This window comes from Nipponia nippon, unplaced genomic scaffold, assembly GCF_047370975.1.
Source record: "Nipponia nippon isolate SJK-2023a ecotype South Korea unplaced genomic scaffold, ASM4737097v1 scaffold_18, whole genome shotgun sequence".
Classification (NCBI taxonomy): Eukaryota; Metazoa; Chordata; class Aves; order Pelecaniformes; family Threskiornithidae; genus Nipponia; species Nipponia nippon.
Window position 1 is genome coordinate 1,169,683 of NW_028262334.1, and position 27,924 is coordinate 1,197,606.

The window sequence follows — 27,924 nt, forward strand, 5'->3', positions numbered from 1 at the left end:
CCGGCCGTCACGTGCCGCTGTCACGGGACCGGCGGGCCGCCTCCCGGAAGCGGCGGCCGGAGGCCGGGCCGCTCAGCGCCGGTGGCGGTGGGGCCCGCCGGAGGGACGGCCCCGCTCCGGGCTCGCCTCGCCGGGAGCCCGATACCGATGGCCCGCCCCGCCGCGCCGGAGCCCGGCTCGGCGCCATGGTGAGCCCCTTCCCCCGGGCCTGCGGCCGTGGGGCTCTCCCGCTCCGTGTGTGGCCCCCCCCCTCCCCCCCCCCGCCGTCTCCTCGGTATCGAGGTGCCACCGGCGCTGCTCCTGCCCGGCCGGGGCTGCGGGCCGCTGCTGCCCCGTTTGTCCGGTTTCTGGCGGGGAAGCACTCGCTGCCCCCGCTTGCGGATGGAGCGCGTCCGGGAGCAGCGCCCGGGTCCCCTGGCAGCCGAGGCGGGGCTCCACGGCTTCGTCTCTCTCCGGTGAATCGCTCCAGGAGCGCGCAGAGGCGGTCTAAGGCCGGATTCAGCCCTTTTTCCTTGGCCAGGCAGTAACTTGTGTTCTTCAGTTTCACCTTTTGAGTTGCCTCTGGCTTTTCTTCCAGACTTCATCTGTTTCTGCTGGCGAGCTCTCGTGTGCAAAGCTTGTAACTAGCTGCTTACTAGTAGGAGTGGCTAAAAAAGTATTATTAGATACATGCATCCTTGAAATAATATTACGATATAGGCCATCCTGTGAAGGAAGCCTCCCTCTTGCGCTCCTTGAGGCCTGTCGTGTACAGTCAGGAATTAAATTAGAAGCAGCAGGTTGTGGGAACCGTTTGGCCTGGTCATGGTTAATGCTTACTGATAATTATTCCGTGTGCTGAGGATAGGAGAATATCTCAGGAGTCCGTATCTCCTTCCTCGTGTCTTAGCTGCGGAGTTATAGAATCTGTCTTAAACCCACAAAAGCGGTCAAGTGTAATAGCGTGGGGCCCTTCTTGTGCTGCTTTCACATCTAAACTCAGCGTGATTATCTAAGAACCACGTCTCTCTTCATTTGTAATAACCTTTTGTTGCTCTACCTGAAATAATAGAAAGGAGAAGGAGAAGCATAAGTTTTCAAACATGCAGTAATTTCTGTCAATGCTTTGCTTTTTTAGGTGGAATTACTTTTTCCTTTATGATGGTTCAAAGGTTAAAGAAGAAGGAGATCCTACAAGTGCCGGGATTTGTTATTTTTATCCTTCTCAGGTAACGTCTGCTTTTATTTCAGTGCCTGTGTTGTGAGTCAGTGCTGATAATTCTGGTTTAGGAATGGATGGGCTTCCAGGTGGAGCTTTGGGTTAATTCTTATTTAGTATTTATGAAAGTTTTAAGAAAACTCATGCAACTAGAACTGGCTGGGCATGGCGGTGTTGCACTCTGCTCCCTCACTGTGGATGCTGGTCAGTAGCGTCCTCCAGCAGAGTCCAGGTCTGTTCTGGTGATGTGAATAAATACACATGAGGGATGAAAGTGCCCCTAAATAAGCTCTGAGCCCTTGTGCTGCCTGAAAAAAGGCAGTCCAATTATTTTTTCCCCAGAAATTTGCCTGTGCTACAGCATTTGATTTATAATTGAATTGAACTTGTAATTAATTTTTATTTATACCTGAATATAGTAGTGACTTTTTTTTTTCCAAGCCCTTTTAAAGAGAGGAAAAAAAAACAAACTCCTTCTTCCCTGCCTTCCTCGACAGACTCTCCCCGACCAGCAGGAACTGCTGTGCGGACAGATTGCCGGAGTGGTGCACTGCATGACTGAGATTTCTGGAGTTCCTCCAAGTCTCATTCGCCTGAGGAAGCTCAAGTTTGCAGTTGTAGTGGATGGAGACTATCTGTGGGTGAGTTCAAGAGATGCGGAGGCAATTGCAGAGCTAAAACTGTGAGAGTCTGAACTACTTTATCAAACAAAGAGGGCTTTTTTTTTCCCCCCCCCCCTCATGGTATGGCCTGCACACAGATACACCTGGGGAGAGCTCAGGTGAGAACTTGCAGTGCACAACTTTTCATTGCAAGGTAGCTTAAATTTTGTTTGCCACAGCCTACAAGCTTGTGTCATGGCAGTTACTTCAGCTGTTTTGTAGAAAGCTTCAGGTACCTCATTTGTGTCCACACCCAACGTGTTTTCTTAAGATGTGCCTGGCAATGGCTGTAAAGCATTGGCCTCTGCATCATTACGTGTATCCGTGGGTTACCGGCAATGACTGGGAACAGGATTCTGTGTGCTGTAGTTTATAATAAGGACTCAGTCTCCCTATTTGGTAGTCTGTTCTTTCCTTCTAACCCTCAGCATTCCCTGCTGCAGAGCTTTGTCAGTGTCAACAGACATTTAGTATATAAAGAACAGTGTGCAGCAGAGTCGTGACAAAAATGCCCCAAACCATCCCCTGGAAACTGGGCTAAGACCGGTCAGACCTATTTAATTGGCAGTGCTGTTCAGGCTCACTGAACTCTCTCTGAGGCAGAAGGCCTCGTGCTTCTGTTTCTCTCGGCAACTCAAAAACTAAATGAAGCATCTTCATCACTGTAAATAACAAGTTAATTTGAGTATTTTTAAGTATTTAGCTTCAGGAAAAGGTTCTTAGCTATTAAAGCACCAAGCTGGGTCATCTAACGTGGGAAGGGAGTGTGTCTAAAACGCTGGATTTCTGGTATCATTTATTTATCCTGTCTGTGGCAGGGTTCTTCTGTGGGTATTTTTGAATTTGCTTTTCATCTGACTTGTGAACCTGGGGGTTGTTTGCCTGCCACAGAGCTGCTTGCATACCTTTGATACTCATTTGAAAGTGATAAGAGTTGTTCTCACCTGCTGTGCCTGGGTTTTGTCAGTAAACATTCTTCGTTCATGGCCTTCTGTATTAAAGGTTCTGGGCTGTGCCGTTGAGCTCCCTGATGTCAGCTGCAGGCGGTTTCTGGAGCAGCTGATCAGCCTCTTCACCTTCTACAATGGACCTGTGGATCGTGCCTACATGGTAATTAAAGATCAGCAGCTGTCATGTTTCTGCCTAGGAAAGATATTCAACCCTTCCCGTATTGGCCGAGCTCTGCCCAGGCACACACGTGCTGGCATGTTCCCTTCCACTGTCTTCGTACTTGCAAGGGTCAGAGCAAGCTCACGTATCACAGAATCGGGACCTGGGACAGTGTACAGGCCCATCCTCCTTATTGCACCCAGGTAGTGTGGGTGTCTACCAGAAGTTTCGTAGATGCTCAGTCTAAGGCAGTTTCCTCTCAATATCATCTTCCTCCTTATCCTCACAAGATTTGTCACTTATAGGTACTGTCCCAGCTTGATTGCCTGTAACCATCCTGAATGCATTAAGGCCTGTGCAGTGACAGCCATGTCAATTTTTGTTGTCCGCAGGCATTTTCTCGGGAGGAACTGAGCAGGCAGTGGGACAGATATATTGAACATATCCAAAAAAACACCAGTGACCTCCACAGGATTTTCAATTCTCTCTGGAATCTGGACAAAACCAAGGTAAAAGCCTGTCCTCTGTAGTGTCTGGCTCTAGAGCTGCCTTAGTGCCAATGCTTTTGCGTTTATTTGCTGCTTTGAGCATCTCCCAGGATTCTCTGGCATAACTTCTTGTGGTTCTCCTTGTCTAGGTGGATCCCTTGCTTTTACTGAAAGCAACTCTCATCTTGCAAACTTGCCAGCGGTCTCCCCATGTCTTGGCAGGCTGCATTCTCTACAAAGGCTTGTAAGTAACCAGGCATTACCCAAAGGGTTAACCTGCACGTTAAATCTGCCCTTTCCCAGGGCTGTGATCCCGGAGTGCATCCAGGGAGCAGAGCCAGGGCACTAGCTGTACACACAGGGCTGCTGTTTGTTAATGACGGGAACATTAATGCTTCAGGCAAGGTAATCCCCGTCTGCTGGTGTGTTTCAAAGAGGATAAATGGTTATTTGTGTTTATCAGTAGGAGAAATGGAAGCACGCAGAAATTCAAAGTTTGGGTTTTAGTAGTAATCTGCTGTCTTTGATATTCAGCAGGATGTGAAGACTGAACTTCTTGGGCTTTTTAGGTGGAAGTCACCAAGAAAAAGAAAGACATGTGAATATTATTCTTTCCCCTTTAATGTACTCTTTGCAGTCTTGCAAATGCAGCGCATGTATGTCTGTATGTATGTATTTTTGACTGACTTGTTGACCAGGACCACCGTCTATACTGGTAGAAAGTGCACAGAAGGATGAGCCAGAATTTCCCACAAGAAATGCTGGCTTCTTTCAACCAATCATAGCTGAAGATGCTGCGGATGTGGCACTGAATGACATCAAGGAAGGCCTCAAAGGTGGCCTTGAAAGACAGGTGGTGGGGGATTCTGAGAATTTCTTGGCAATAACATTCAAGCACCTTTTTCCTTTGGCATAGATGGTTCCTGTAGCACCTTTTATGAGCGCTGGAAATATGCCACAATGTGTGCATCTTTCCAGGTCTGACAGAGGCAGGCCAGGCATTTTTAAGGGAATGATCTCATATGTGCAGGCAGAACTCTGAGCATGAGTCACTGCAGCACCTTAATGCTGGCAGCGTGTCACAGTGGAAGCGGACGTCTGACTTGAGAATGGAGCCTTGTCCTGCGTCTGCCCATCACCAGTGTGTGTATCTCGTTGGATCGCTGATCTATCTGGTTGATGACATTTGGTGAAAAAATATCTCTTGAGTTCTCTGAACTCTGAATCTTACTACAACACTGCAAAGGGCTTTGTACTTGAGTTAAACTTCTCTTCCTTTAGAGTCTTTTGGAGAATCTCCAGAATGTGGATCTCAACAAGACATAAATGGAAAGACCAAGAATACCTTTGGAAGCCCTATCCAAGGGGCCTGTGCTGCAGTACTTTGAGTGCTAGTCTTTCCAAATCTTCTCCACTGCCCACAGCTCTTCCTGGAGTGGCAGGAAGCCTGTATGGATCTTAGGTCTTGACTCAGCAAAACCAGATTTGTTGGCCCAAAGTAAATGCCAGCAGGTGGTTTTCCTGAGTTTAGAGTGGAACTGACCCAAAGAAAAGAAGAAAACAAGAGTCTTGATGGTCACCCAGCTTATGTTCCTCTTGTCTGGCAATGTGTTAGCTCCAGCCCGTGTCGGGGCTGGCCCTTCAACCCTTGCAGAGTATCTGGCAGGACTGGGCGAAGTGGGTGCAGTAGAACCTTAGAAGCTCCCCCAGAGATCACCCAGCTGTGAAATGGGGCCCTGCAGCACTGTCAGTTTTGCTCAGAGTACAAGTAAAAGTCTGGTGTGAGCATTACTGCTGGCTATGCCTGTCCTGATGCATTGAGTGATGGGCGTCTGTGGCTGAGCTTCAGGAAATGACGGTCTGCTCATGGAAGACTTTGTTTTGTCCTTTTAGGATTGTGAGCACCCAGCTGCCACCTCCTCTCACTGCCAAAGTTCTCCTCCAAGGCAATGAGTCTCCAGGCCAGGTATGTTGCTAAACACGTTCCCTGCATGCAGATACCCACTTGTAAGGATGCGGTGTGGGAGCTCTTGTCACATAGATCTTACATGTGCCATTACTGGGAAGGACAAATATTGATGCTGATGCAAAAAGCTTTTATTAGTTATGATTGAGTAAGGTTTCAAGACTTTGGCACTAAGAATTTTTTTTATTTTGGTCTTTAAGTTACTGAATTCATGAGTTCTCATCTATGTGATGTTTTGATTAGCTTTTTACCCAAGTTTAGGTATTTAGTGCTAAATATACACACAATGAATGTCTGAAAGTGGAAAATAGATCAATTTTTGTTTGCATTGAAACTTGTCAAAAGTAATGTATGTGGTTCAAGATCTTCTACAAAAAAGCCATCAATATTCAGATGTGAGGAAGGACTCTGCTCTTACGCTGGTTGGGTGAACCAAGTTTTTGTATCCTGAGCAGGCAGTAATGGCAAATTGTGGTATTTGTCCTTGCTTTCAGGTGTATTTTGGTTCTTGGGAAGTCCCAAGAGGGACTTTGAGGGCTACCTAAGGAACAAATCACTGCCCAGCATGGTAAATGAGTCACAGCATTTGCTGAAGGGGATGGTCTGGGGCCCGCTGTAGTCACAGGGAGGCTGAGGAGGCTGGAAGAGATGTCCTGGTGGCACCGATGGCAAGTGTTGAGTCATGCCACAGAGCTGATTCTTGGCTTTTCTTTCAGAGTGAGCCTGGAGGTGAGGAGCAGCGGGAGCCTGGTGAGCATCCAGCTGCAGAGTACTGGTTGCCAAGTGCACAGCAGCAGCATATGGGCAGCCCTCCGGGGCTGCATTCTCTGCAGTGAGAGCATGAGCTGGTTCTCTGGGATTCACGTCAAAGCTCTTGCTGGATGCAGGAGTATATCCCTGAGGGTGTTGCTGCCACTAGTCAGCATGTGCCAGTGGGTGTTGTGTAATCAGAACTAGTTCCTTCCTTTGGCTAAGCAAAGGAGTTTGCTCTTTTGGGTTTAATTGTCAGTTCTGCAGATTCCCAATGCGCCTGCTTTAATTCCAGTTATCCATGTGCCTACTTGGCCACTGACGGAGCCCTGAAAACAGATGGCTGATGCTTTTAGTCCAAACCTTCAGTCATCGTTTTTGAGCATCAGTTTATAGATATTCTGCCAGGACGATTAGAAAAAAAAACACTAAGGGAAAATTTAACTGTGCATTAAGTGTATGAGGAGGATGGGAAAATGCTGCCTAGTCAGACGTGGTCAGTTTGTGGTGACCCAGGACACGGGATGATAGCATGCCTTTTCCTCCCACAGAAGCCTTTGGGCTGATGGAGTCTGGCTTCTGTTCTTTATGCTGGGGCATGTTAATTTAATCCTCAAACCTCCATTGCTTTTGCAGATTCTTCGTTGCCGCAGGGTGTCTGTATCATCCCGGTATTCCTAACAGAAGATGAAGTCTCAGTGCTCCGAGACTTTCCAGTGGAGTGGATGACTAGGTAGGAAATCAATCTGACGCATAGAGAGGCTTTTGCTAACATGTCGCGCTGTGTCCTCGCTAGCCATTGTTACTGTTTTCTCCGATAGTAACTCAAACTCCGTCATCTGGCTGTTAAAGCTGCCCGAGGTCTTTCAGGCTGGACGGAATTTGTGGTGTCCATATCTCTGTTGTGAAGCAGCCTAAAGCAGAACTGTTTCCCAAGACCAACTGCGATGTTCTGTTGTTTCTCAGCTCACAGTGCTGCCTTTGTGCTTTGTAAGGGAGTAATGTTCCCAGGAGTCTGCAGTGTAAGAGGCCTGTGCTTTTCAACTGTGTTAGACCTTAGCCCATCCTTTTCCAAGGTAGATGCTCTTTGTAGCAGAGAATTGAACACTACCAGGAGGTGATAGTGTTATTAGGTATGTAATAACTCCAAACAGATTCTACTCAGTAGTTTAATCAACTTGTCATCTCCTGCTAGGTCATCCATGTCCCCAGAAAGCCCTAGAGGAGAGAAGAATACTCTCTGCCCCCAGGCAGTTTCAGAATCAACAGGCGTTCGTGAAGACCAAGACCTGAATAGTATCTCTGTGCAGGAGTCCCCTGAGCAAGCTTCAAGCACAGCTGCACCAGAAGATGCTGTGCAATCAGGCCCTGCAAACACAGGTCCTTTGAAGGGCTTCCCCAAAATGGAAGCCAGTACAAAGAATTCTCCAACTGCAAAACTGAGCAGCCCAGACAACAAAAGCTCAGAGCTCAGTAGAAAAGCATCCTTCCCATTAGAGGGAGACACGAAGCAGCTGCCAAGCCCTTCCACACTCCGTACTGCTGAATGTGCTCAAACTACAGGTCCGTATCTGGAAGGCTTTTCCTTTCCAAACCCTTACGCCTGGGAGCAGGCGAGTCAGAGCACGGGGGAATCCCTTGTGGATTCTGATGTTGAGCAACGCAGTTTCCAAAGTTATCCTGCAACCAGTGGCAGTCCAGCTATTTGCTCTCCTGCCCAAGAGTTGAGCAGAAGGAAATCAAGTGAACAAGACAAGCAAGGGACTATGAGCCAAACCAGTGTCTCTGGAGAAAGCAGCAGTGCAGCTGGTGGCAATGTGCAGGGTTGGGACTGTCCAGCCACTGCTGTACGATCAGACCTCCAAAGCAGGAGTCAGCTGCCAGCTGTAGAGGTTCAGGAGGGTCTGCCCAGTGACCCAGCAGAGAACATGCACTGTCCCAGGAGCGGGGAGAGTGGCTGGCCGCCTCAGGTGGACAGTCTGGGAGCCCAGGCTGGTGTGGAGTCAGGCAAACGGTGCAAACCAGTTAAAATGAGCTTGTACGTTCACTGTATTAAGGGGCTTGTGCTCTCCCTGCTGGCTGAAGATCACCTCCGAGAGGACCAGAGCTCCATTGAAGATGTGGTAAGTGGGAAAGCTCCTCCGCACCTGTAGATACTCACTGTTGCTTGTCTGGTGGTGGGGACGGGGGTTACAACTGAAGAGTGAGCATTGGATCGCGCTTCCCATCTCTTTCCTCACCTGCTCTGTGTTGCACAAGGCAAAGCCATTTGGCTTAGGGTTCGTCACCACAACCAAAGCTACGTGGGAGGTTGTTCACGAACGTCAGGCAGCGAGCCTGAGAGGTGAGAGCGTTGTCTCACAAGCGACTCCTGTTGCCTGTTGTTGTCTGTCAGTGCCAGCGCTGGAGCAGAATGTGTAGGTGTGACCGTCAGACAGCCCCGCAGGCTGCCAAAGGCCTGTGCTGGATTTGGGATTTGTTGGGAAACACCGTCAGTTTTTTAGTGCTTTTGGGGAAGCAAGGTTTGTTCTCTGTTTCACCTCCTCTTTGCGTGTCACAGCTTCTTACTCTGGAAGCACCAGGGAGACGTGTCTGGCAGCAAGTCCCTGAAGCATTTCCTTTCTACGTGAAAGTCTGGCTGTCTGCGTCCCCAGCCTGCTTCTCCCTGGAGCTGCTCTCTGGGGGCCAGAGCAAAGGGTGCCATTTGGGTACTGCAAATAGGTGCTGTACCAGAGCAATCCCAATTTACTCTGCTGCAGGATTTGCTTCGGCACGCAGGCTGCCCTGCCAAGCGTTGCAGCGCAGCTAATGGGGCTGTGGGGGAAGGACGTGCCGGCCCCCGGCGTTCCTGGGTGAAGCATTAGTCTGCAGAGCTGCTGCCTGGCCTCTGCTTCCCTACCAGGGAGCTGAGTCAAAGCTGCAGAGGCCTGTTTGATATGCCAGTTGCCATAGGAACAACCTAATTTCTTTAACCGTCAGACTAGGAGGTGGAGGGAGGCTCAGATAAATGCTCGCTCCCAGCATTAGCAGAGCCTCAAGGTTACTCCTTTTACTTCCGAGCTCGGGGACTCGGAGGCTGTGGTTGTGACACACCCCCCCCCCCCCCCCCCCGTAAGCAGAGGGATGCCACCTCTGCACAGCATGTGAGGATTGGCATGCCCAGCAAGGGATTGCTGCAAAATCAGTAGAGGCCAGGAGGTGCAGCCTTGGCCTTTTGCACCAGATGTGGCACATTCCTCTGTCCCCTTTCTGCTCGTTTCAAACAGGCAGCTGCACAACGACTCCCACTCTACCGTGTCTCCTCCGGTTGCGGGGAGAGAGGGGGATACAGGCAGGTAGGAGCTCTCAGGAGCTGAAGGTTGTCCTCATTGCACAGGTACCTTCAGCTTCTCTGGGTTTCCTCCGGTGGCAACTCAGGTCTGGCTAGTTGGCAGTGCAGCTCTGCTGTGCTCGGAGGCAGTGCGGTACCCGTGGCTGGAAACCAGCCTCTGCTCTGCTTCATGTCTGACCTGCCATGAGAAGGAGCCTCTGAAGGATGTAGCTAGTGTGTGAAATGCCTTGTTGCGGGGGTTAGCTCTGCTGGTGACACATTGCACATCCTCCTCCCATCACGTGCCTGGGCAAGGCCAGCAGTGGGCCCAGCCTGGCTCAATTTGTCATTCAGTTCATTAAGTCTCAAGATCAACTGCTTGACAGTGGTGCATCGCATTTCAGTCGATTTTCCTTTATGTATTGCCCCAGGGTTGACAAAGCCCTGTTCCAGTCAGGTTCCTCTTTTCCCAAACATGCTGCTTCCAACTCACATACTCTTGCTTTGGATCTCATCTTAGCAAAACTGTACTTTCACACAGCTTGGATTTTGGCTGTGATTGGATTCTTCTGACTACACCCTTCCTCTGGGTACAAGTGTTTGTTATCTCTTAGGAGAGAGGCACTGCATGTCCCATCATCCCTGGAGGAAGAGTGTTGTTCGAGGAGGTAGAGCTGGGCTCTGCTGCTGGCGGCATGGTGGATTTGAGGCGTAACCTCAGCTCGTCTGTTCCTTTGTTTATCTGTAGATTAAAAATGACCCTCAGCTCTCAAGGATGTCAAAGCTTAGTTATAATTAATGTTTGTCGAACGCTTTGAGGCCCCTGAATGACACCAAAGAAGGGTAAAATATGCTACTTGTGCAGCTGAGAACAGCAGGCGGTACCGATCATCCCTCTGGGAGAGCAGTTTCCAATACAGGCTTTCCCTGCAGAGCAGGAGGCTTTGGAGGCTTTCAGGCTCACCTCCTGCCTTGTCTTAAGGTCTTATCCCTTCATTTCACTGCACAGAAAAGAAAATCTGTTCCGTGACCAGGGGGGTCAAGGGTAGGCCAGGCACTGCCATCGTGCTGAGTGGAGGCTTGATCCTCTCTGTGGCAGAGGAAAGCACACGGGCAGGCTGGAAGATTATGGAGTTAATCTTCCCAGCACTGCCGGAGGGCCCCTCTCGGCCCTGCCTGAGCCCTGCCTGCTGCCTGGGAGCCTCAGCACGGCCAGGGCAGCTGGGCTGCTGGAAGTCCAGTCAGGAGAGCAGCTTAGCTTTTGTGTTACTGCATTGTTGCGTGAATCCATTGCTCCATGCTGGGCCTGTCGTTACCCCACAGGTGAGGCTGTTTCCTTGGCTTTTCTGTTTTTTTTCCTTCTGGCGATAGCCCAGTGCCTGCAGTCTGCAGCTGGCCAGAAGCTCAGCGCAGAGGCTGGGTGCCCATTAGAAGATTTACTCGTGTGTTGGGAGAGTGCTGCGGGAAATGCTGCAGGCCATTAAATCCAGCCCAAGCGTGGAAAGCTGCATCCCGTGTTGTACTTTCTGCCTGGTGTAATAAGGGCTGGTAGGCAAGGGAATATTCCTTGCTGTGGCTGAAAGTCATGGCCAGGATGTGAAAATGAGCCCTGGAAAGTACTGTTTGATGGTAAATTAATGGAGTCTTGTGTTTTCCTGTAATTAATAGCATCAGGTGGTTTAATGGCTTATTTTCAGGTTGGAGTGCCCTTTTCTGACTCCCCGTCTCACTGACTTGTAAGCTGTGAGACTTCTTTCTTCTGTGCCCAAATTTCCCAACTGTTCCTGGGTGGGAGCCTGGGCAGCAGAGTGTGGAGGGGTCTGGTCTCTTTGTCATCAACCTCCGTCACCCAGGCTCCCACCGGTACCTCCTTGGAAGTCTAGGCAAAGCTGGGCATCTACTCTAACACTTGCCTTTTTTTGCCCTCTCTGCAGTACCACAGCAGTCTGGCTTCTCTAAATGGCCTTGAGGTTCATCTGAGGGAGACTCTGCCCAAAGACTCCTCTTCCTCAGCCAAGGCAACCTACAGCTTCACTCACTACGACTGCATTCAGAACGTTCTCACAGGTAAGCCTTCGTCTTCTGGAACAGCAGCTGCTTCGGAGGAGGGAATAAGGAGGAGAACAGGGTTTATGGTAACCTTTTCTCATGCTTCAGACAACTTCTCTGAAACATTGCTTGCTATAACTCTTAGCAAATAGCCTGGATATAAGGCCCTATTGAAGAAGCTTTGTCTTTTCTGAGTTTATAATCTGCTGACAGCTTGTTGATCGCTTTGTTTGGGTGAGAGCCAGAGGCGCTGGGAGATGGAGCAGCTGCCACTGGTGCTTTGCTCAGAAGGATGTTGCTTGGGGTTCTGCTAAGGGCTAGGTCTGAGGACAGGACTCGACACCCTCTTCAAACCTGACCTCCCTCCCCCTGACTTCATTCATCCCTGGTGTGATGGCCTTTTGTCCCACTGTACAAGAGAGTGCTTGTCAGTCATTTTTGGCTACGAGAAGCAGGAACTGGGAACAAGTAGTAGCCAGCAGTTTGGAGACTGCTGCTCTGGATCAATGGGTAGACCATCGACATGCAGAAAGCCCCATGCATGTATTGCTCCAGTTCATTCTAATGTTTCCCTTTTTCTGGCAGCCTCACGGGCAGTGTCCCACCTCTCTCCAGCTTAGAAGTGCTTTAGGGAAAGAGAGAAACCCCAGTGAGCCTAGGTAACCCAGGTCTCAGGCCTTCTTGTCACCCCTCTGATGTGTGGGGTGGAAAGGTACACCAGGCTTTTTGTTTGTGCATGGCTGAGCACAGTGCAAGCCACTGACTAATGTCATTGAGGTCACACTGGGGCTTAGGGTATCACTCAGTCTCTGTTCTGTAGATGTCCAGGGATGTGGGAGAGGTCCACAGCCTTTTCCTGCTCAGTAAATGGGGGCACGCTCCTCTACAGGGCTTTTAACGCACACCCCTTACTCCTGTTCTGCAGCCAACCTGCCCCATACCCCTGGCCCTCTGGATCGGCACTTCCTGAGAGCTGCTACGCTGATCCACTCCGACTTCAACCAGCTTCCGACTGCCTCAGAAATGATAATTAGGTAAGGTGTGTAACTCCCTCCTCTTCCAGGCACAGGAGTGCTGTGTGGCACACAGAATAGGCAGAGGGAGGAAACCCTAAGGCTGGCTGAGGTTTGGCACGTGTTGTAATCACACCGGTGTCTCTTGCCAAGGGTCAGTCGTGTCGCCATGTTCCCTGAAGTTCGCTCTTTAGATGTGGGCTACTTAATATTCTGCCTGCAGTGTGATCTGGGTGTTGAGAGCCTAGGATGGCAGCAAGGCGAGTGAACTGAAGGCACAGCAGAGTTGTGCCACGGGTTTGGATTAAAATATAATGCTAGAATATTGCCAGTTCCTGGCACCATAAGGTTCTAAGACACAGTTTTAAATATAGCTGTTCCTAATAAATTTGTGTCTCGGCTGTGAGCCAAAGGCACCCAGAATTGGCAACCTAGATTTTGTTTTCTTGCACGGCTTGTTGGGTTGGAAACACACTGTAATGTGCATGGCAAACTCAATTGTAATGCGCCAGGCAAGATGGTCTTATCACAGCCAGAGCCCTTCCACACAGCCGTGGCTGAAGCTGATCTTGTGCTACAGCACTCCCCCTGTTCTGTAGCTGATCTTGGGGAGGACGGTTATGTTGTGAGTGTGCAGAGATTCCGCTTGCCTGGCTGTGCTTGTTTGTCCAAAACATGATGAAATAAAGATGCTTCTGGGAATTACACGGTTTCAGTTCTCTGACACAGCTTGCCAAGGGAATGTGAATCATACACTTCAATGCTGGAGAACTCCTTGTTTAGCATTAGTTTGACTGGCTCCTTAAATCCTATACTGGCTAAGCTGGCGTATTCTGTGTTGCCCCAAAAAAAGCAGCTCCATGTGTGAATCAGGCTGAGTAACAACATGACTAAAACTGCTTTCTTTTATGGAGAGTTGTCACAGAAGGGTGTCAGCAAACATATCAGTTGCTGCTTTCCTCCGTCAAGGAGGAATGCAGAGCCCTTTGCTTCACTCCCTGCCAGCCCTCTTGCAGGTAAATACTGAGTGGTACGTTTTAATCAACGGCTTGAGCTTTTGTGGTTACAGTATTTGACTGTTGTCTGAGCTTCATCACACAGCTTTAGGTGACTAAACAACCTTGTATGGTTCCTGCTGCGAGGGTGCTGTGCTGGGATTTGCTTATGGACAGCAGCAGTGAGATAGCTTCCTCCCAGAAAGAAGGGGTGTTAGACATGAGGAGTATTTAACTACCAGCTCTTGATGTACTGGGCTGGTCTGCCAGCAAGGGAAATACTCAGAGGATGGCTACATGCATGGGCGTTAATGCTGCTGAGTAGGTCCCAGGGGATGTGACATATGATGCTTTCTCTTTTAGGATGCCAGGGCCCTTGAGAAGGAGGGTCTGGTTCCCTGTGGCCTTCTGGTAATACACTGCAGGGTTTTGGTGCCTATTTTAGCTCTGTGTTCTGTTGCTCTGCTGAGACCTAAAAGTCCCTCTCAATAGCTGGGAGTCCAGTGCCACAAGCATCCCAATGCCCAGCCTGGTGAGTTGGAGGGGATCTTGCACAAAGCTGTAAATCCTGACCACTGCCTTCTCTCCTGCCCTGCTAGGAACGCCTCCACGGCCGTGTACGCCTGCCGGAATCCTGTCCAGGAAACCTACTTCCAGCAGCTGGGTGCTCCGCTCCGCAACTCAGGCGTTCCCAACCCTCATGACAGTGCATTCAGCTTGCCGAGCAAGGCCAAGCAAAAGCTGCTGAAGCATGGAGTGAACCTGCTTTGAACTGATGCAGAACCAACGTGTCTCAGCCCATGCTGAAAGTTAGTTCATCTCCAATAAGTAAAATCTCAAAGCCATTTATTCCGTAGGAGGCACGAGGCTCTGTGCTACATCTATGGGGTCTCCAGCCTGCCTTGCCCTGAGGAAGGGGCACTCTTATTTCCCTGTTCCTGCAGCACGTTTTGTGCTAGTGCAGAGTATTGTTGACATTAGCACTTACCAAAGACTGCAGATAGAAAATAGCTGTGTTGGGGTGCTTGGTTTACATTGACTCTAGGACTATTCGTGGTGCGCTGCTGCCACTGGCAGAGACTCCTGGAGTGCCTTGACTTAAAGTAAAACCTCTTCTTGCTCTAAGCTACACAGACACCAGGCTGCTGGGCAATACTGGCTTTCAGAGATGTCAGTCAGACACTGCATCTGCCTGGAGTTCTGTGCCTACACTTGCCCTGGTCAGACTTGGGCTTTATTTATATCTCTTAATCTATAGAAATGATCCCCTGCCACGACATAATGCCTTACCTTGATTAACAGAGCCTGCGTGTTTTCAGACTAACTGGAATAGAACAAGTGCTGCAAAACTCATAATCCTCCTACAGGCGCTGTCAGGAGGTTTTTATACTGTAGCTGAATCTGGGAGATCCTTGTCCCTCCACGGGTGCCTGATCAGTGATTGTGCAGCACAGTGCTGCCTTCCCCACTGCCCACCAACGCAGCTGTAACATGCCGGCCTCGCGAGGGGCCATGGGGATGGCAGAGGTATGAATGCACTACGCCTCCGGCCTGCTCCTCTGCCTTCTGCTTCCTCCCCTCCCTCCGGTTGGAGGACCTTGTTTCACCTCCTTGCTCTTCCTCCTCGATTTGTCTATGCTCTGTTGCCAGAAAGGCAAGTGGGAGCCGCTTAAACTAATGGGACCAAAGATGTTTTGTAGCTCCTTGCAGCTGTCTTCTTGCTGCTCAGACAGATGGCGTGTCCCCTGCGAGTGGCTGGCTGGGGGGGGGATTGGTGGTGACGGTGGCTTAGACCTGAGTGATGGATACCTGCGTCTGACTGTGCTGCATGTTTCAAAGCCTGCTGCTGTTACATACGCACACATCACTGTGACTGTGAAAATAAAAGAGAGTCTCCAAGACTCATCCAAGTGCTATGTGTCAGCGGCCAGAGTCCCACTTACTGCTTGGTCGTCGTGTTTGTGATTCCTGGTGTGAGGGTTTGGGGTTGGGTGACCCATTACCCCTAGTCTGCTCCCTGCCGAGGGCTAGTTCCTGCACTGGTGGGGTTGAACAGGCAGTGCCTGTTGCTTCCATCCCTCCTGCAAAGTAGCTACTTTATCCTGAAATGGTAAGCAGATGCAGGGCACTCCCAGGAGCTGGACACAGTGAAGTCACCATCGTCACAACTTCTTGTTCCACTCTGACAGCAGACAATTCCCGAGGTAGCTCTGCTGTTGCAGGGCTCCTCTGCAGACCTTGGCTGGGAAATTCAGTGGAAGAGGCAGCTGTCAGCCCCGGGGGTGGCTGGGCATGGATTGCCGTCTGGCTTCCAGCTCTGGCAGCTGAGGAGGTGCTTCAGCAGCAGGAGAGCTGTGTGATGACAATCCCTGCTCCTGCTGTCCTCCTCGTGGGGACTATAGGAGTGGAACTGCTCTGCACTAAAGTGCTATCAGTTGTCTATCAGCTTACGGCAGTGTCGATGTGAAACCTCATTGGAAAGCCTGAGCTACAGCCATCCAGGAGACCTCCTGCCTCAGTGGTACCTGTGCGGAAGGGGGCACAGAGTAAGGCACTGCTCCCCTGAGTTATGGATGAGCTGCTTTGGTTCTGGAGTGCAGCACAGAGAGGCACCATGTAGGTGAGGGTCAAGGCGGTGGGAGAAGGCAGGAGGAAAGACAGCTGTATGCTCCAGCCCTCTCATGGTGCTCTGGGCTCCTCTGACACGCTGAGGCAAGAGGCTCCCTCGGTTAGATGCTGCTCTGTCTGTCTCTGACACTTGGCAGCTCTGACCTAGGTTCCCTCTGCGATGCTCAGGAGGTGAGGAAGCCTGGGACGGACGGAAGGAGCAGCGAGACAGCAGGCCAGGCTGCGAGGCAGCTCCAGACTGCTCCGCTTCCCCGAGGGAGATCCTGCTGTCTCCTAGCTGGGTGTTTTGGAAAGTGGCTGTGCGCTCTATCAGGAAACACAAAGAAGTTGAAGGAAAAGCCTGAGAGGGACAGGAGGGAGTTTTGGCACAGCAGCAAAGCACAAAATAGATGCTTTTGCCTGCTGTCGTCAGGAATCTTCCACTACAATCTGCTGTGCCGTCTGTCGGCAGTGGAACAGCTGGGGTGGCTTCATTCCCTTTTGCTTCTTGAACTGCATCTGGCCACCAAGACCTATTTCTGTCCTTTGATCGTTAAGAGGAAAGTTGTCTTTGTACAGCAAAGAGCTCCAGGCCCTTGACTTAATGGTTGCGTTGTAGAGAGGATGTTTAAAAATTGGTCATTTCAAGTACAACAAGATGAGGAGCAGCTGCTGCACTGGCTGTGCCCTGTCTGAGCGGGTGAGAGTGCTGCTAACGAGGGCCGAGGGCCTCACGCCGAGGGATTTCTTGCATCGCCAAACTGGCCCCATGCTCAGGGCGATGTCGGGCACTGGCTTTCAGGCAGCTGGGCAGGAGCTGAGTGGCAGCCCAGCACCCTGCGCCCAAGAGCTGCTCCTGATGAAGTTGCCTGCTGCCTTTGATGCGTCAGCGCAGGCAGCTGGAAGCGTTTTCCGAAATGGTTTATTTGAAGACTCTCTGGCAGGCTGGTGCCCCTGCTGCGGAGCCTGGAGAGCGTGCTGAGCTGGGGGGCAGGCGGCTCCGCGGCTGTTTGTGTTGCTGACTGGTGAGGGTCTCTGCTGCCTTGGGCACAGGCAGCGCGGCGGTAACCTGCGGGCTGCGCGGGCTGCTTGGCTCTGCGGTGCCTGCACCCGAGGGGTGCGGTAGGTGCAGGGAGATCCACAGCAGATACTCCCTGTGCTCCTCGGCAGTGTGGGCTGAGGGTGAAATCCGGGCCAGCGAGGCTGTAACTGGTCAGGACAGAAGTGCCACGGGGCCAGGTATTTTAAAGCAATACCCTCGCTTGCTATATCACTTGCAAACTCAGCCTGGGCCCATCCCCTCCTCGCACCCTGGAGCTCCTGCTTTTCCAGCGTGTTTCTCCCCACCAGCAGCTGGCCAAGCCGCGGGGGTAAGGACCCAACTCCTCAGTGTTTTGCCTGACCCTGGAATAGTTACACCAGCAGGCAGAGCCCATTCTGTTTTCAGCACAACTGTTTATTGATAATCTTTGCTTATCCACTGTATGAATGTTACCAAACTGTAAGACAGTTACCAAGCCAGCCTGCTTCCTCAGGGTCTGGTTCCAGGTAGTCAATGCGTGTAGAAATCATGCACTTCAGATATTCTGTAACAAGACAGGTGTAAAAAATATCTTGGATGTATTTGAAATCTCTGCCTTATCTTGCAATCTAATCACTGAAAAATCTGTAAAGAAATTGTAGGGGAGCGGGGCTGCATTCCTTCCCAGGCAGGGCGCGGAGGCGAGAGGTTCCCAGAGCCATGCCGAGGCCACCGAGCCTGGCAGAGCCGCTTCCCAACCAGAGTCACAAGGACAGTGGTGAGCATCCACGGCATGCTGTGCTTCACGTGTAGCATGTTATAAACCGTACAGTAGCTCTGTACCCCAAAGCCCCCAAACAAACCCCGGATGCTGGGCGACTTCAGGAAAAGCGTGTTGGCTGCTGGGCGGGCAGGAGGGCTCGTTCCTTGGGTTGCAGAATTAAACACCCCCTGCCTTTGGAAACCTTTTCTTTGCTGTCGGGTATGTGTGAGCTGCCTCTGTCTGCTCACCATGGCTCCAGGAAAGAAGATGGAGCAGCAGAAGGAAGCGTGACCTCCTTTCTTCCCTGGCCTTTGTCTACGGACAAACAAAAGCCCTGTGCTGCGTTCCCAGACAGTGTCCCTGCCCCGGCAGGGGCTTCCCAGCTTGAGCTGTGAAAACCAAAGGTTGCAGATAAAGCAAGGAGGGGATTTAGGCAATTGATGACGCCCTTGGTCAAATTAAAGAGCAGGGCTCGATGTGTGCTGTCCCCTCAACAGGGTGTACATTGGGGTGCTCCTGGGCTTGCTGGGGCTGGGGGCACCTGCAGCTGTGAGGGCAGCCGGGAGCCAGCACCGTGCTCTTCTCCCTGCCCATCGGGCAAAAAGGTTTCTCAAGGCAGGAGGGCCGGGGAGCCTCGTGCCGGGGTGCTGCTGGCATGCGAGGGAGGAAGCGGGAGCCCCTGGGCTTGTGGTGCAAGAGCTTTCTGCGGGCAGAGCATTGCCCTGCCTGCACTGCCCTGTCTGCCCCAGCCTGGGCAGCCCCTCCCCGGTGGGTGCTTTGTGCCTGCTGCAGCCCCCAGTGTCCATCTGTCCGCCCATCCGGGGACTGCAACCGGGACAGGGGCAGGCTGAGCGCAGCGCTGGGCTGTTTGGCTGGTTTGCTGGTTTGGGGGGGAGTGTGTGTGTGTGTGTGTGATTCTTTTGATGACCACAAGAAGTTTTACATTATTACATTCAAACAAACACCCTTGGTTTTGTTACTCTACTTCTGAACACCGCAAAACACAGTAGCAACATAACACATACAAGTGGTGCTGCAGCTAACCACGGAGGAAAGGCAATGCGCTGTCATGTTGGAAAATAATCCCTGAAGCCAACGATGGAAGGAAAGAGATGGGCGTTGATAGACGTCGCAGTTTCCATTTACAAGAGCCCCCGGGAGGGAGGACCCCGAGGCCGTGTGCTGGGAGGAAGCTTCCAGTGCGGCAGGCGTCCGCGTGTGGCGCTGGACCCGCGGCGGAGCCGAGCCGGCACGGCCACCTGCCCGCCGGCTGCCCTCGAACCCACGACACCAGGCAGTGCCGTCATCGTCCTGGGGCGAAGATAAAGTCAAGGGCTTGGCGCTCCGCGGCAGCGACGTTGGGGTGCCACAGGTCCACCATGAAGACCACGCGGGGACCCTCCTCCGGGGGACCTGGGTGGGATGCAAGCACGGGGTGAGGCTGCTCTCCTGCCCTGCTCCCACAGGAGAGGCCAGGGCTCGCCCTGGCACACGGCTGACGGGCTCCACCCCGGGGAGGCTGCTGCCTGCACCCCGGGCACAGCATGTGCCCAGTGGCAGAGCCAGCCTGCAGCTGCACCAGGCAGGGTGGAGGCGTCTGCCCGGTGCAACCCCAGTAAACAATATCTGCTTACTGGGAGCCCAGTGCCTCCAGCAGCTGGCACGGGGCATGGTCCTCCCTGCCAGGGCTCTGATTTTGCTTTGGACAATCAGACCTGAAGGTTTCCCATTGCAGGGCAGCAGGCACGATGCTGAGCTTGCCCTCCTTGCGGCTGTGTCTTGGAGCTGTGCAGGCAGCTGCTGCTGCGCTATTCCAGCCTTCCTTGCCCTGCAGCTCTGCACTGAGCTGCGCTTCCCAATTCCACAGCAGGGTTGATGTGGGAGCAACAGCTTTTGTTCTCCCACTCTCTACACACGCTCTCCTGCGTAAAACAGCTATGCTTGATGCTTTTATGCCATCAGCAACTAATACCGGTTAATCCAGGAGAGCTGAAGCGGAACACCCTCCATCAGTGATGGAGAGAGGCAACAAAACAGGCCGGCACGGAGCTTTTCTCCCTGCATGGGAGACAAAGGCGCCGGTGGTGTGTCAGCGCTGAGCTGCTGCCTTGCAACAGGGCTGCTGCAGCCAGCAGCACAGCCGCAAGCAAGGGCGAGAGGATGCCAAGGCTGTCAGCATCGGAGCCTGCACCGCCCTGCAAAGCCCTGGGGGATGAGGGAAGCCTGTCCATGCTGGCTGCCGTGGCAGGGAGAGGATCACCAGGCCCCGTGCCGGGCTGCCGGTGCTGCAGCAGCGCTGCAGGGCTGCGAGGAAGTCAGGACAGAAGCGAGCCCTGGGGCAAGCTGAGGTGGGGCTCCAGGAGCTCCACTGGGCAGGGGGCACTGGGATGCTCCACCACCCTCAAGCAGCAGGGAGCATGCGTGATGGGCAAGCCCCACCATGCCAGGACTGGGGCTACTGCCCTCTCCAGTGCAAGCCAAGCAGCAGGGTAACCCCCACGGGATGCAGGTGCCTCCTGCCCTGCAGACGCCTTGGCAGGAGAAGGGACTAGGTACAGTCGCCCTGACTGCCTGCTCCTCCCCGGCCCCCTGGCGCTGGCGTCGGCGCGAGATGAGGCTGCGAGGCCCCATGAACCGCACATTGTGCTTACCTTCGTGAAACGCCGTGTGCAGGAAGGAGTCATCGAAGAGCAGGCAGCGGCCCTCAGCCCAGCACTGAGGCTCACCCCCCACCACCAACTCGCAGTTGCTGGGTGTCTTCAGACCTTCAGGCACAAAGAGAGAGGACAGGGAGGGTCAGGCGGTGCTGCGCTCCCTGGGACAAGGCAGCAGCCCTGAAATGCAAACAGCGAGCTCCATGCTGCTGCCGAGGGATTGCTTCCCTCCAGAGAGCAGCAGCAGCAGCAGCACTCTGTGCTGAACTCAGTGCATGGCAAAGTCGAGGGTTCAAAACATGCACAAAGCTGGCACTGCACTTGCAAGCTGAACTCCGAGCCTGATGCAGCTCAGCCCCTGCCTGCTCCCCTGCCCGCTCCCTCCTGCCCCTCTCGTCCTCAGCTGCTGCAGGGCACCCCCATGCAGCCACTCGCTGTACCCCAACAAGTTGTGGGCACTCTCTTTTGCACCTGGAAGGGCCTTCAAGTCCCTGGAGCCCACAAACACGGGGTGTACATAGGAAGCCAGTTTCCTGGTGCGTTTTCTAGCTTCAGGACCAAAGGTAGAGCCTGCCCTCTCCTTCCTCCAGCTCTGCTGCAATTACCCTGCCCACAGCAAGGCTGGGGTAGGAGGAAATGCTGCACTGGGACTCGAGAAATGGGCTCAATTCCTGACTCTGCCACAAGCTCCCCATTTGACCTTGCATTACTCCACATCTGCCTTGTCACTCAGTCCCCCACCCGAGATGCTGCCAATCGATCCCCCACCAGGCAGCTGCAAGGACAGAAATTCAGGGGAGGGTCACAAAACCCTCATACGGGATGAGGCTCTGTGAAGGCCACATGAAGAAGAACAATCCTAGAAATAAAATGGGTCTTTTCCTTAAATACTAGGGCAAGTCAGGCCAGTTTGATGAGGGTTGATCACATCACCCCCTGCATCAGGAATGTCACACCCCGCAGTGCCAGGGACTGCTGGAGCTGGTGCAGAGTCAACCTGCCCCGAGGATACAGCCATGGTGGAGAAAGGGGTCAGGGCTCACGTGGCTTGCAAATGGTAACGATGCAGCAAACGAGCAGGAATGGATCTCACAGCGATGCCAAAACCAAGCGAGCACAGCAGGGACTCCCAGCTGCCCAGGAGAGCTGGGAGCACAAAAAAGCCACTCTGCTTTTCTAACGGATGTTTCAAAGCCTACAAAACCAAAGCCATTTCCCTGCACAACAGTCTCAGCTGAAGACACTCCAGCTGGAAAGGGGGAGCTGAGCAGCCGGGGGAGGCGGTGGGCAGCAGCACACAGCCTTTCCATCGCACCTGCACCCCGGGGAACGCTGCCCTGTCCCTCGGAGGGGCAGAGCTGGTGCCTGTGCTTGGCCCTGTGTGTTCAGCAGAGCAATAGCAGGGTTGGGGTAAGTCCTAAAGAGCGACTCAGCTACGCTGACAGCTGTTCTGGCTGTTCAGAGCAAGCTGGCCTGAAAGGGCTGGTTGTCTCTTAAACGCATCCATGCCCTGGGCATGGCAAGAGCCAAGTCCTCAACACCAAGGTGGAGATGTCGGTGAGCCCACGAGCAGCCCGTCGGCGTGCCCCGGGCATGGTGCCGTGTCCTGGATGGAGGGCCAGCAGCCCTGGAGCAGATGGAGCTGGAAAACGTGGAAGGACAAGGGAATGAGCCGCATCGCTCATCTCCCTGGGGCGTGCATGCTCCAGCTGGAGGGCTGGCCCCAGCTCCACACTGCCGGGGCAGGGTGCGTTTGAGCAAGCCAGTCTGAACCTCGCCTCACTTGCCCCCTCCCAGGAACCGCTCTCAGCCCCTTGCAAGGAGAGCCCATCTCCCCAGTGCCCCAGAGAGAAGGGAGAGCCGACGGCCAGGCGGTGGGCTGCCTCCTGGCACCAGCAAGGGCAGGTCCTGGCTTCCCAGTGGCTCCCCAGGCCTGGAGAGCTCCTCGGATCAGCTCTGAAGACTGATTGCCATTCTAAATAAATGGCCAGTCACCGCCTGAGTGTGTTTACCCAAGAGGAGTTGGCTGAACAAGCGTGTTCGGTGTTTGCCAGCAGGGCCCGTGCGGTGCCTCCTCCGGCGCGATCTGTGCCGCTTCCAGCGCGGCAGAGTCCCAACCATCTGTGCCGCGTGGGCTCTCCCCATCCCGGGTGCCTGCAGGGCGGGGAACGCTGCGCTGCCAGCCCAGCGCTCACCCCGCCGGAGGGGATACCCCGGGACCCCCCACCCCTGATTTGCACCAAAGCAGCATCTTCGCTCACATCTGCCTGTGTCACACACATTGTGCCCGAAATCCCAGGACAGGGGAAGCTGCTGGAGGGGCAGCACTGGGAGACAGCTCGGTCCCTGGAGCAGCACCCCAGGCTGCCCCACATCCCATGATGGGAGGTGGGGGTGCCTGCAGAGCAGGGTTTTTTCGGAGACCCCCGCACAAAATCAGCCCTGTATCTTGCACCGGCACGAGCCCACGCCTCCAGATTGGTGGAAGGAGGAGGCAAAACACTCCTGCTGCCAAACTGGCGACGCCAGGAGGTCAGGCACCTGGGGGGACAGAGCACCGGCCTCTCCAGGGAAGGCTGCTGCCGCCAAAGCCCCAAAACCTCCCTCAGGCCAAAGCAGAGCAGGCACCTGAGCTGGCCCTGGGGCTACAATTAGTGGCTGAACTCTGAGAGCACGGGGTGCAAGAGGCCTTTTCTGGGCTCCTGCACCCAGGTGCAGCTGCAGCCCCCCACACCGCCCGTGGCGGAGACACCCAGCCGGGATGACCCCTGCTGGGCACTTACCTAGGTGGCAGCGGATGCGGATGTTCGTGGGTCCGTAGTGCTCGGCAATGACGGTGCCTGGGCTCAGCACGGAGATGCACGCGTTCCCAAAGACATTGTTGCCAATGCAGGTGCGAAGGCTCCCAAGCAAGCGGTACGTCCGTGGGCATCTCCTGCAGTTCCTGGGCACGCACATGCCCTGGTTCACCAGGTAGAAGGTGAACCACTCCCCGCTGGGCGTGCTGTTCATTTTCCATCCTTGTGGGAGGCTGCAGTTTGAGAAAGCTTTGTAGAGGGTCTCAAACTCGCACAGGATGGTCTGGAAGTTGCGCTCCAGCAACTCCACATCATGCTTTTGAGCGTCCCGGGAGAAATAGGGCATGGTCGGCAAGTCCGGCAAGAAGAAGACTTCTGGCTTCTGGATGGACGGCCGGCTGTTGAGGTAGCGGCCCTGCTCGCGGATGCCTTTATGGATCCTGCCCATGCCAGACCAGGAGTAGCGCTTGGCGTACTCCTGCAGGTTGTGGTACAGTTTCTGGTTGAGCCCATCATGGTGCGTGCAGCGCACGCACTCGGGTGAGTGGCAGTAGACGTACCCGTTCTGCACGCCGTTGGCCTCCGCACTCTGCATCAGGGCGTTGACGGTGGCGTAGGCACGGGGCTGCTCCCGCCCTACATGGTAGCAGTACCACACAAAGAGGACCAGGAGGCAGGCGACGGCAGCGAGGGCGGTGGCGTCACAGTCCCGGAAAGACTGGATGCCAGTGGCGATGAAATCCCGGAGTCCATCCAGGGACCAGCTCCAATCCATCAGCCACTCCAAAGACATGGTGGTGCAGCGAGTGGTGGGTGTGCGCAGGGGGGCCCGGCGGTCAGTCCTCGTGGTCCTCAGGGGCACCCACACCATGCAGCTCAGCCAGCGCGTGGGGGGAAGGGGCTGCCATGGGGAAGCAGAGCTGCGGCTCTCCCCTGCACACCCGGGGGCTCTGCATTGGCAGCAGCAGCCGGCAGCTCCTGGGGAGGTGGGTGGCCAGGCTGCCCGGGGGTCCTAGTGCCGAAGGTCAGCAGCAACGTGCCTGGAGGGTCCCTGCCGGCGCTCCTGGGCTGATCATCCTGAAAGGCAGCGCTGGAGGGAGGCTCTGGGGAAAGAAACCCAGAGGCATTAGGGAGGCAGTTTCTCCTTGGGGTCCCTGTGGGGGCTCAGTGCACAGGGTGCAGCTGGGGCCGCATGCTGGGGCTGTGTGGGGCACCAGCTCCACATGGAGGGATGATGGATGAGGAGCCCAACATCATCCCATGCTGAGAAACCCCCCATCCCTCCCAACAGCATCTTCCACAAATATCCAAATGGAAGGTAAGGGAGGAGAGCCAGGCCCCTTGGTTCCCACTGCCCCAGGGCGACCTTCTCCCCTCCTACTCTCTCTCCCATTTCTCTCCTCCATTGCTGCCTTATCATGCCTGAAATCTGGCTGATAAGGCAGCAGGGCAAAGCTGCGAAGAGACACTTAACAGCCCTATCTCGCAGCACATCAGTTTTTCTCCTCTATCTAAATGCTCTGAAATGACTCTCCCTCCAGAGACTGAGCTGACAGCGCCTGAGCCCACGCCCTCTGGGGACACGGGAGCCCAGCGCTCGGCCAGCCTGGCGAGGGCACAGCCAGCCTGGTGAGGGCATGGGCGATGGCAGCAGGTCGCGGTTGGCTTGTTTGATTTCACCAACTAGAGGTTACTGGCTTGCAGGTCACAGGAGCTGAATGGCTCCCAGCACCGCCACAACGCCCCGCATGCCCGGCCCAAAAAGCAGAGCCTGTCTTCCCTCCCCGGGCAGGGGACGAGTCCGCTACACAACCAGCAGCCGCTGTCTGTCCCTTCTTCGATGACCTCTGGGCAGCTCTGTCCTGCTGTACCATCACAGCTCTTGGGAAAGCAGCTCGGCAAAAAGAGAAGATGCTCCAACTCCTCATAACCACGAACGATGTTTGCTCACCCCAAACTCCATCCCTGGGCACCCCCGAGCATCAGGCAGTGGGGCAGAAGAGCAGGCAAGGCAACGGGTGAGAAATTGAGGGAAAACATAAACCAGGTTGGGAAGCACGCCGAGAGCCACCCCGGCCTACGGCACGCTGCCAGCATGGAAGGACAGCCTTGTAATTACTGATGTGTGGCATTTAAAGCAGCTGAATGGGAGTGTCCCGGGATCACATCTCCAAACCAAGCAGATGCTCAGGCTGGGCACATGTGGAGGGTCACAGCCTGCTCCGGAGCACCGAAAGCGGACTGAAGGATACAGGCTCTCACCCAGTGCTGCGCCCAGACTGCACCTTCTGGACACATCAACCACTGCAGAGCCCCGCGCAGGGCAGGGGGATGCAGGCCGGCAGGAGCTGCAGGGAAAACAGCTCTCCATCTGGGAGGAGTGAAACAAGGATGATACAGGTAAGGGGGGGAGGGAGGGAGGAAGATGCCGTGGGAGCTCATCAGTAAGAGCACTGACTTGAAGGAGTAGGATGGGTTTATTAGCCAGGGAAGCCATCCAAACCCTTCCCTGCCAAGGTCCTGCAGCTTGTTAATGAATGTGCATTTCCCTATTGATTGCAATGGTGATGCACTTCAGCTGGTAGAGCTTTGGCTGGGACCTGACCCTGCAGCTGTGGACCTTGTGCAGGGCTGGGGACCCAGGCTTCAGGCAGTTTTACACCCAGGGGAGGAACACCCGCACAGCCGACCTCCCTCCATCCTACTTCCTTGTAGCACATTGCCTGCATGCTCCGTCCCAGGATCTGCAATCCACGTGGCACGTCACAGCCTCCTGGGAATTTTAAGATAACTTTTTTCCATCCCCACCGGCTGGCATCCCTCCAGACACGCCAACTTCTCTAGCCCAGGCCTCGGCTCCCAGGGCACAGCCATGGAGCCGGTCCCAGGGGTGTTGCCTGAGGTCAGCACAATCCCCCCACGCTCCTCCGCGGTGCCGGAGTATGCCTGGGAAGGCAGGCAGAGCCCTGGCATGATCTGTATTCAGGGTGGCTCTCACCCTGACAGGCAAGCAGGGAGCCGCCTCAGTGCAGCAGCCAGGCTCGTTCAGAAGCCGAGTGCACAGGGGGAGCAGAGCTGGGGGGGTCCGACAGCCTCGGGGTCCCTGAGCCAGAGTCACTCACACCCCTGTGAGGGCGGCACAGCACAAACACGGCTCCACTGCTGCCCCGGGGCTGCTGTCAACACCTCAAAGTGGGAAAATCAGGAGGAAACCGTCAGAGCAGTAAGAGATCAAAGCCCCCACGCCCACGTGCAGCCTGCCTGGCCCCGGAGCCTCGCAGCCAGGGAGCCTTCAGGCTGCCAAGCCCAGGGCTGCACGGGGATGCTTCAGGCAGAGCCTCCGGCAGGGATCCAGCCCAGCAGCCGCCTCCTGCGCTGGCACGGGCAGCCCTGATGCAAACCTGCCCAAACCCACCTTCCACAGGGGTTGTGCCACTGGCGGCAGAGCAGGGCCCCAAACACTGGCACCGCTCCTGGCGGATGCTGTGTGGCCAGGACCTGCTGCCAGGCCGGCCGGTGCCATCACCCTTCCAGCCCGGCTGCATGCAGTGCCACGGCCCTGCACCGAGCCAGGTAGTCACATAAAGCACCCCTGGCCTGAGATCCAAGAAAAGGCTCGTCAGCTAATAATAAACAGCCGAGCCAGTCCAGAAGAGTGGAAATCAATTCCACATTGCACTGAAGTTGTGCAGGACGTGGAGGCGAGCACCGTGCCAAGCAGCAGCGGCGTTACATAATGAAGGCAGAGAGGCTTCGATGCAGCAGAAAGTTGCATCTTGGTGGCTCTGCGAGGGCCCCAGCATCTCCTGGAGGAGGCGGGTTTCGCTCAGCCCGGCCGGGATCCCCAGGCCATGGGCCCCGCGGCGACGAGGACGCGCAGCAGGGCTGTCCTCAGCTCGGCACTGTCGGCGTTGCCTTCGGGAGTGGCGTGAGGAGCCTCCTCTGGATGCAGGAGTGTTGGGGTGAGGCAGGGTGCCGGCTGCTACTACGGAGCTGGAGCACGGCCAGGCAGCTGCAGGCGCTCGCTTCGCCCCTTCCTCTGGCATGCCACCCCGGCGGTGTCACCCGGCGCGCTGGTCTCACCCAGTGTGACGGTGTCACCCGGTGTGGCGGCGTCAGCTGGTGTCACCGGTGTGGCCGCATCACCCGCTGTGGCAGCGCTGCTCGCCGTCCTGGTGTCACGTCACCCAGCGTGGCGGTGGCACCTGCCACCGTGGTGCCACCCGGCGCGGCCGTGTCGCCCGCCCGACGCCGAGCCCCGCTGCCCCGGCCGGGCGGAGCCGGGCTGCGCTCCCCGCCGAGGGCACCGCTCCCCGCTCCCCGCCCCGCGGCCCCGCCCTCGCCCCCCCGCCGCGCGGTGCGGTGCGGTGCGGTGCGGTGGGACGCGGCGGTACCGACCTGCTGCCCGCGCCGGGCCGTTGCGGGGCCGCCGCTCCGCTCCGCTCCGCTCCGCTCGCCGCCGCCGCCGCTGCCGCGAACCACAACTCCCAGCAGCCCGGGCAGGAGGGGCCCACACCGCCCCCGCCGGGACCGCGCCGGG

The 27,924-nt window shown here is 54.8% G+C and overlaps 2 protein-coding genes across 6 annotated transcripts; one reads left to right on the forward strand and one right to left on the reverse strand.

Annotated features, from left to right (window-relative positions):
* The first annotated feature begins 57 nt into the window (after positions 1 to 57).
* Positions 58 to 15,473, forward strand: HPS4 (HPS4 biogenesis of lysosomal organelles complex 3 subunit 2). Of its 3 annotated transcripts, none has more exons than XM_087754985.1 (13): positions 58 to 188; positions 1,118 to 1,208; positions 1,696 to 1,839; positions 2,863 to 2,970; positions 3,363 to 3,479; positions 3,608 to 3,702; positions 5,352 to 5,424; positions 6,141 to 6,174; positions 6,811 to 6,907; positions 7,370 to 8,297; positions 11,419 to 11,551; positions 12,459 to 12,567; positions 14,141 to 15,473. In XM_087754985.1, exons 1-13 carry the CDS (start codon positions 148 to 150, stop codon positions 14,310 to 14,312), a joined length of 2,142 nt encoding a protein of 713 aa, XP_087611111.1. In that variant the 5' UTR covers positions 58 to 147; the 3' UTR covers positions 14,313 to 15,473. The 3 variants fall into 3 exon arrangements, with proteins under 3 accessions (XP_087611111.1, XP_087611113.1, XP_087611112.1); XM_087754987.1 differs by having other exon boundaries at positions 12,459 to 12,572; positions 14,141 to 14,268; XM_087754986.1 differs by lacking the exon at positions 12,459 to 12,567.
* A 2,912-nt stretch (positions 15,474 to 18,385) lies between these two features.
* ASPHD2 (aspartate beta-hydroxylase domain containing 2) lies at positions 18,386 to 27,923 on the reverse strand. Of its 3 annotated transcripts, none has more exons than XM_087754561.1 (4): positions 27,783 to 27,923; positions 23,370 to 24,487; positions 20,584 to 20,697; positions 18,386 to 19,345 (listed from the first exon to the last, which is right to left on the reverse strand). In XM_087754561.1, the coding sequence occupies exons 2-4, from the start codon at positions 24,253 to 24,255 to the stop codon at positions 19,236 to 19,238; spliced, it is 1,110 nt and encodes a 369-aa protein (XP_087610687.1). In that variant the 5' UTR covers positions 24,256 to 24,487; positions 27,783 to 27,923; the 3' UTR covers positions 18,386 to 19,235. The 3 variants fall into 3 exon arrangements, with proteins under 3 accessions (XP_087610687.1, XP_087610689.1, XP_087610688.1); XM_087754563.1 differs by lacking the exon at positions 27,783 to 27,923 and adding an exon at positions 27,468 to 27,664; XM_087754562.1 differs by lacking the exon at positions 27,783 to 27,923 and adding an exon at positions 26,800 to 27,432.
* Position 27,924: the final 1 nt, after the last annotated feature.

What these genes read in the sequence shown, in the direction of transcription:
- HPS4 (XM_087754985.1), top strand. Translation starts at nt 148, where the DNA reads ATGGCCCGCCCCGCCGCGCCGGAGCCCGGCTCGGCGCCATG. An exon ending in GAGCCCGGCTCGGCGCCATG is followed by an intron (nt 189 to 1,117) that starts GTGAGCCCCTTC and finishes TTGCTTTTTTAG; the next exon opens with GTGGAATTACTTTTTCCTTT. An exon ending in TGAGGAGCAGCGGGAGCCTG is followed by an intron (nt 6,175 to 6,810) that starts GTGAGCATCCAG and finishes TTGCTTTTGCAG; the next exon opens with ATTCTTCGTTGCCGCAGGGT.
- ASPHD2 (XM_087754561.1), bottom strand. Translation starts at nt 24,255, where the DNA reads ATGGTGTGGGTGCCCCTGAGGACCACGAGGACTGACCGCCGGGCCCCC. An exon ending in CCGCATCCGCTGCCACCTAG is followed by an intron (nt 20,698 to 23,369) that starts GTAAGTGCCCAG and finishes TTGTGCCTGAAG; the next exon opens with GTCTGAAGACACCCAGCAAC. An exon ending in GCACACGGCGTTTCACGAAG is followed by an intron (nt 19,346 to 20,583) that starts GTAAGCACAATG and finishes CATCCCACCCAG; the next exon opens with GTCCCCCGGAGGAGGGTCCC.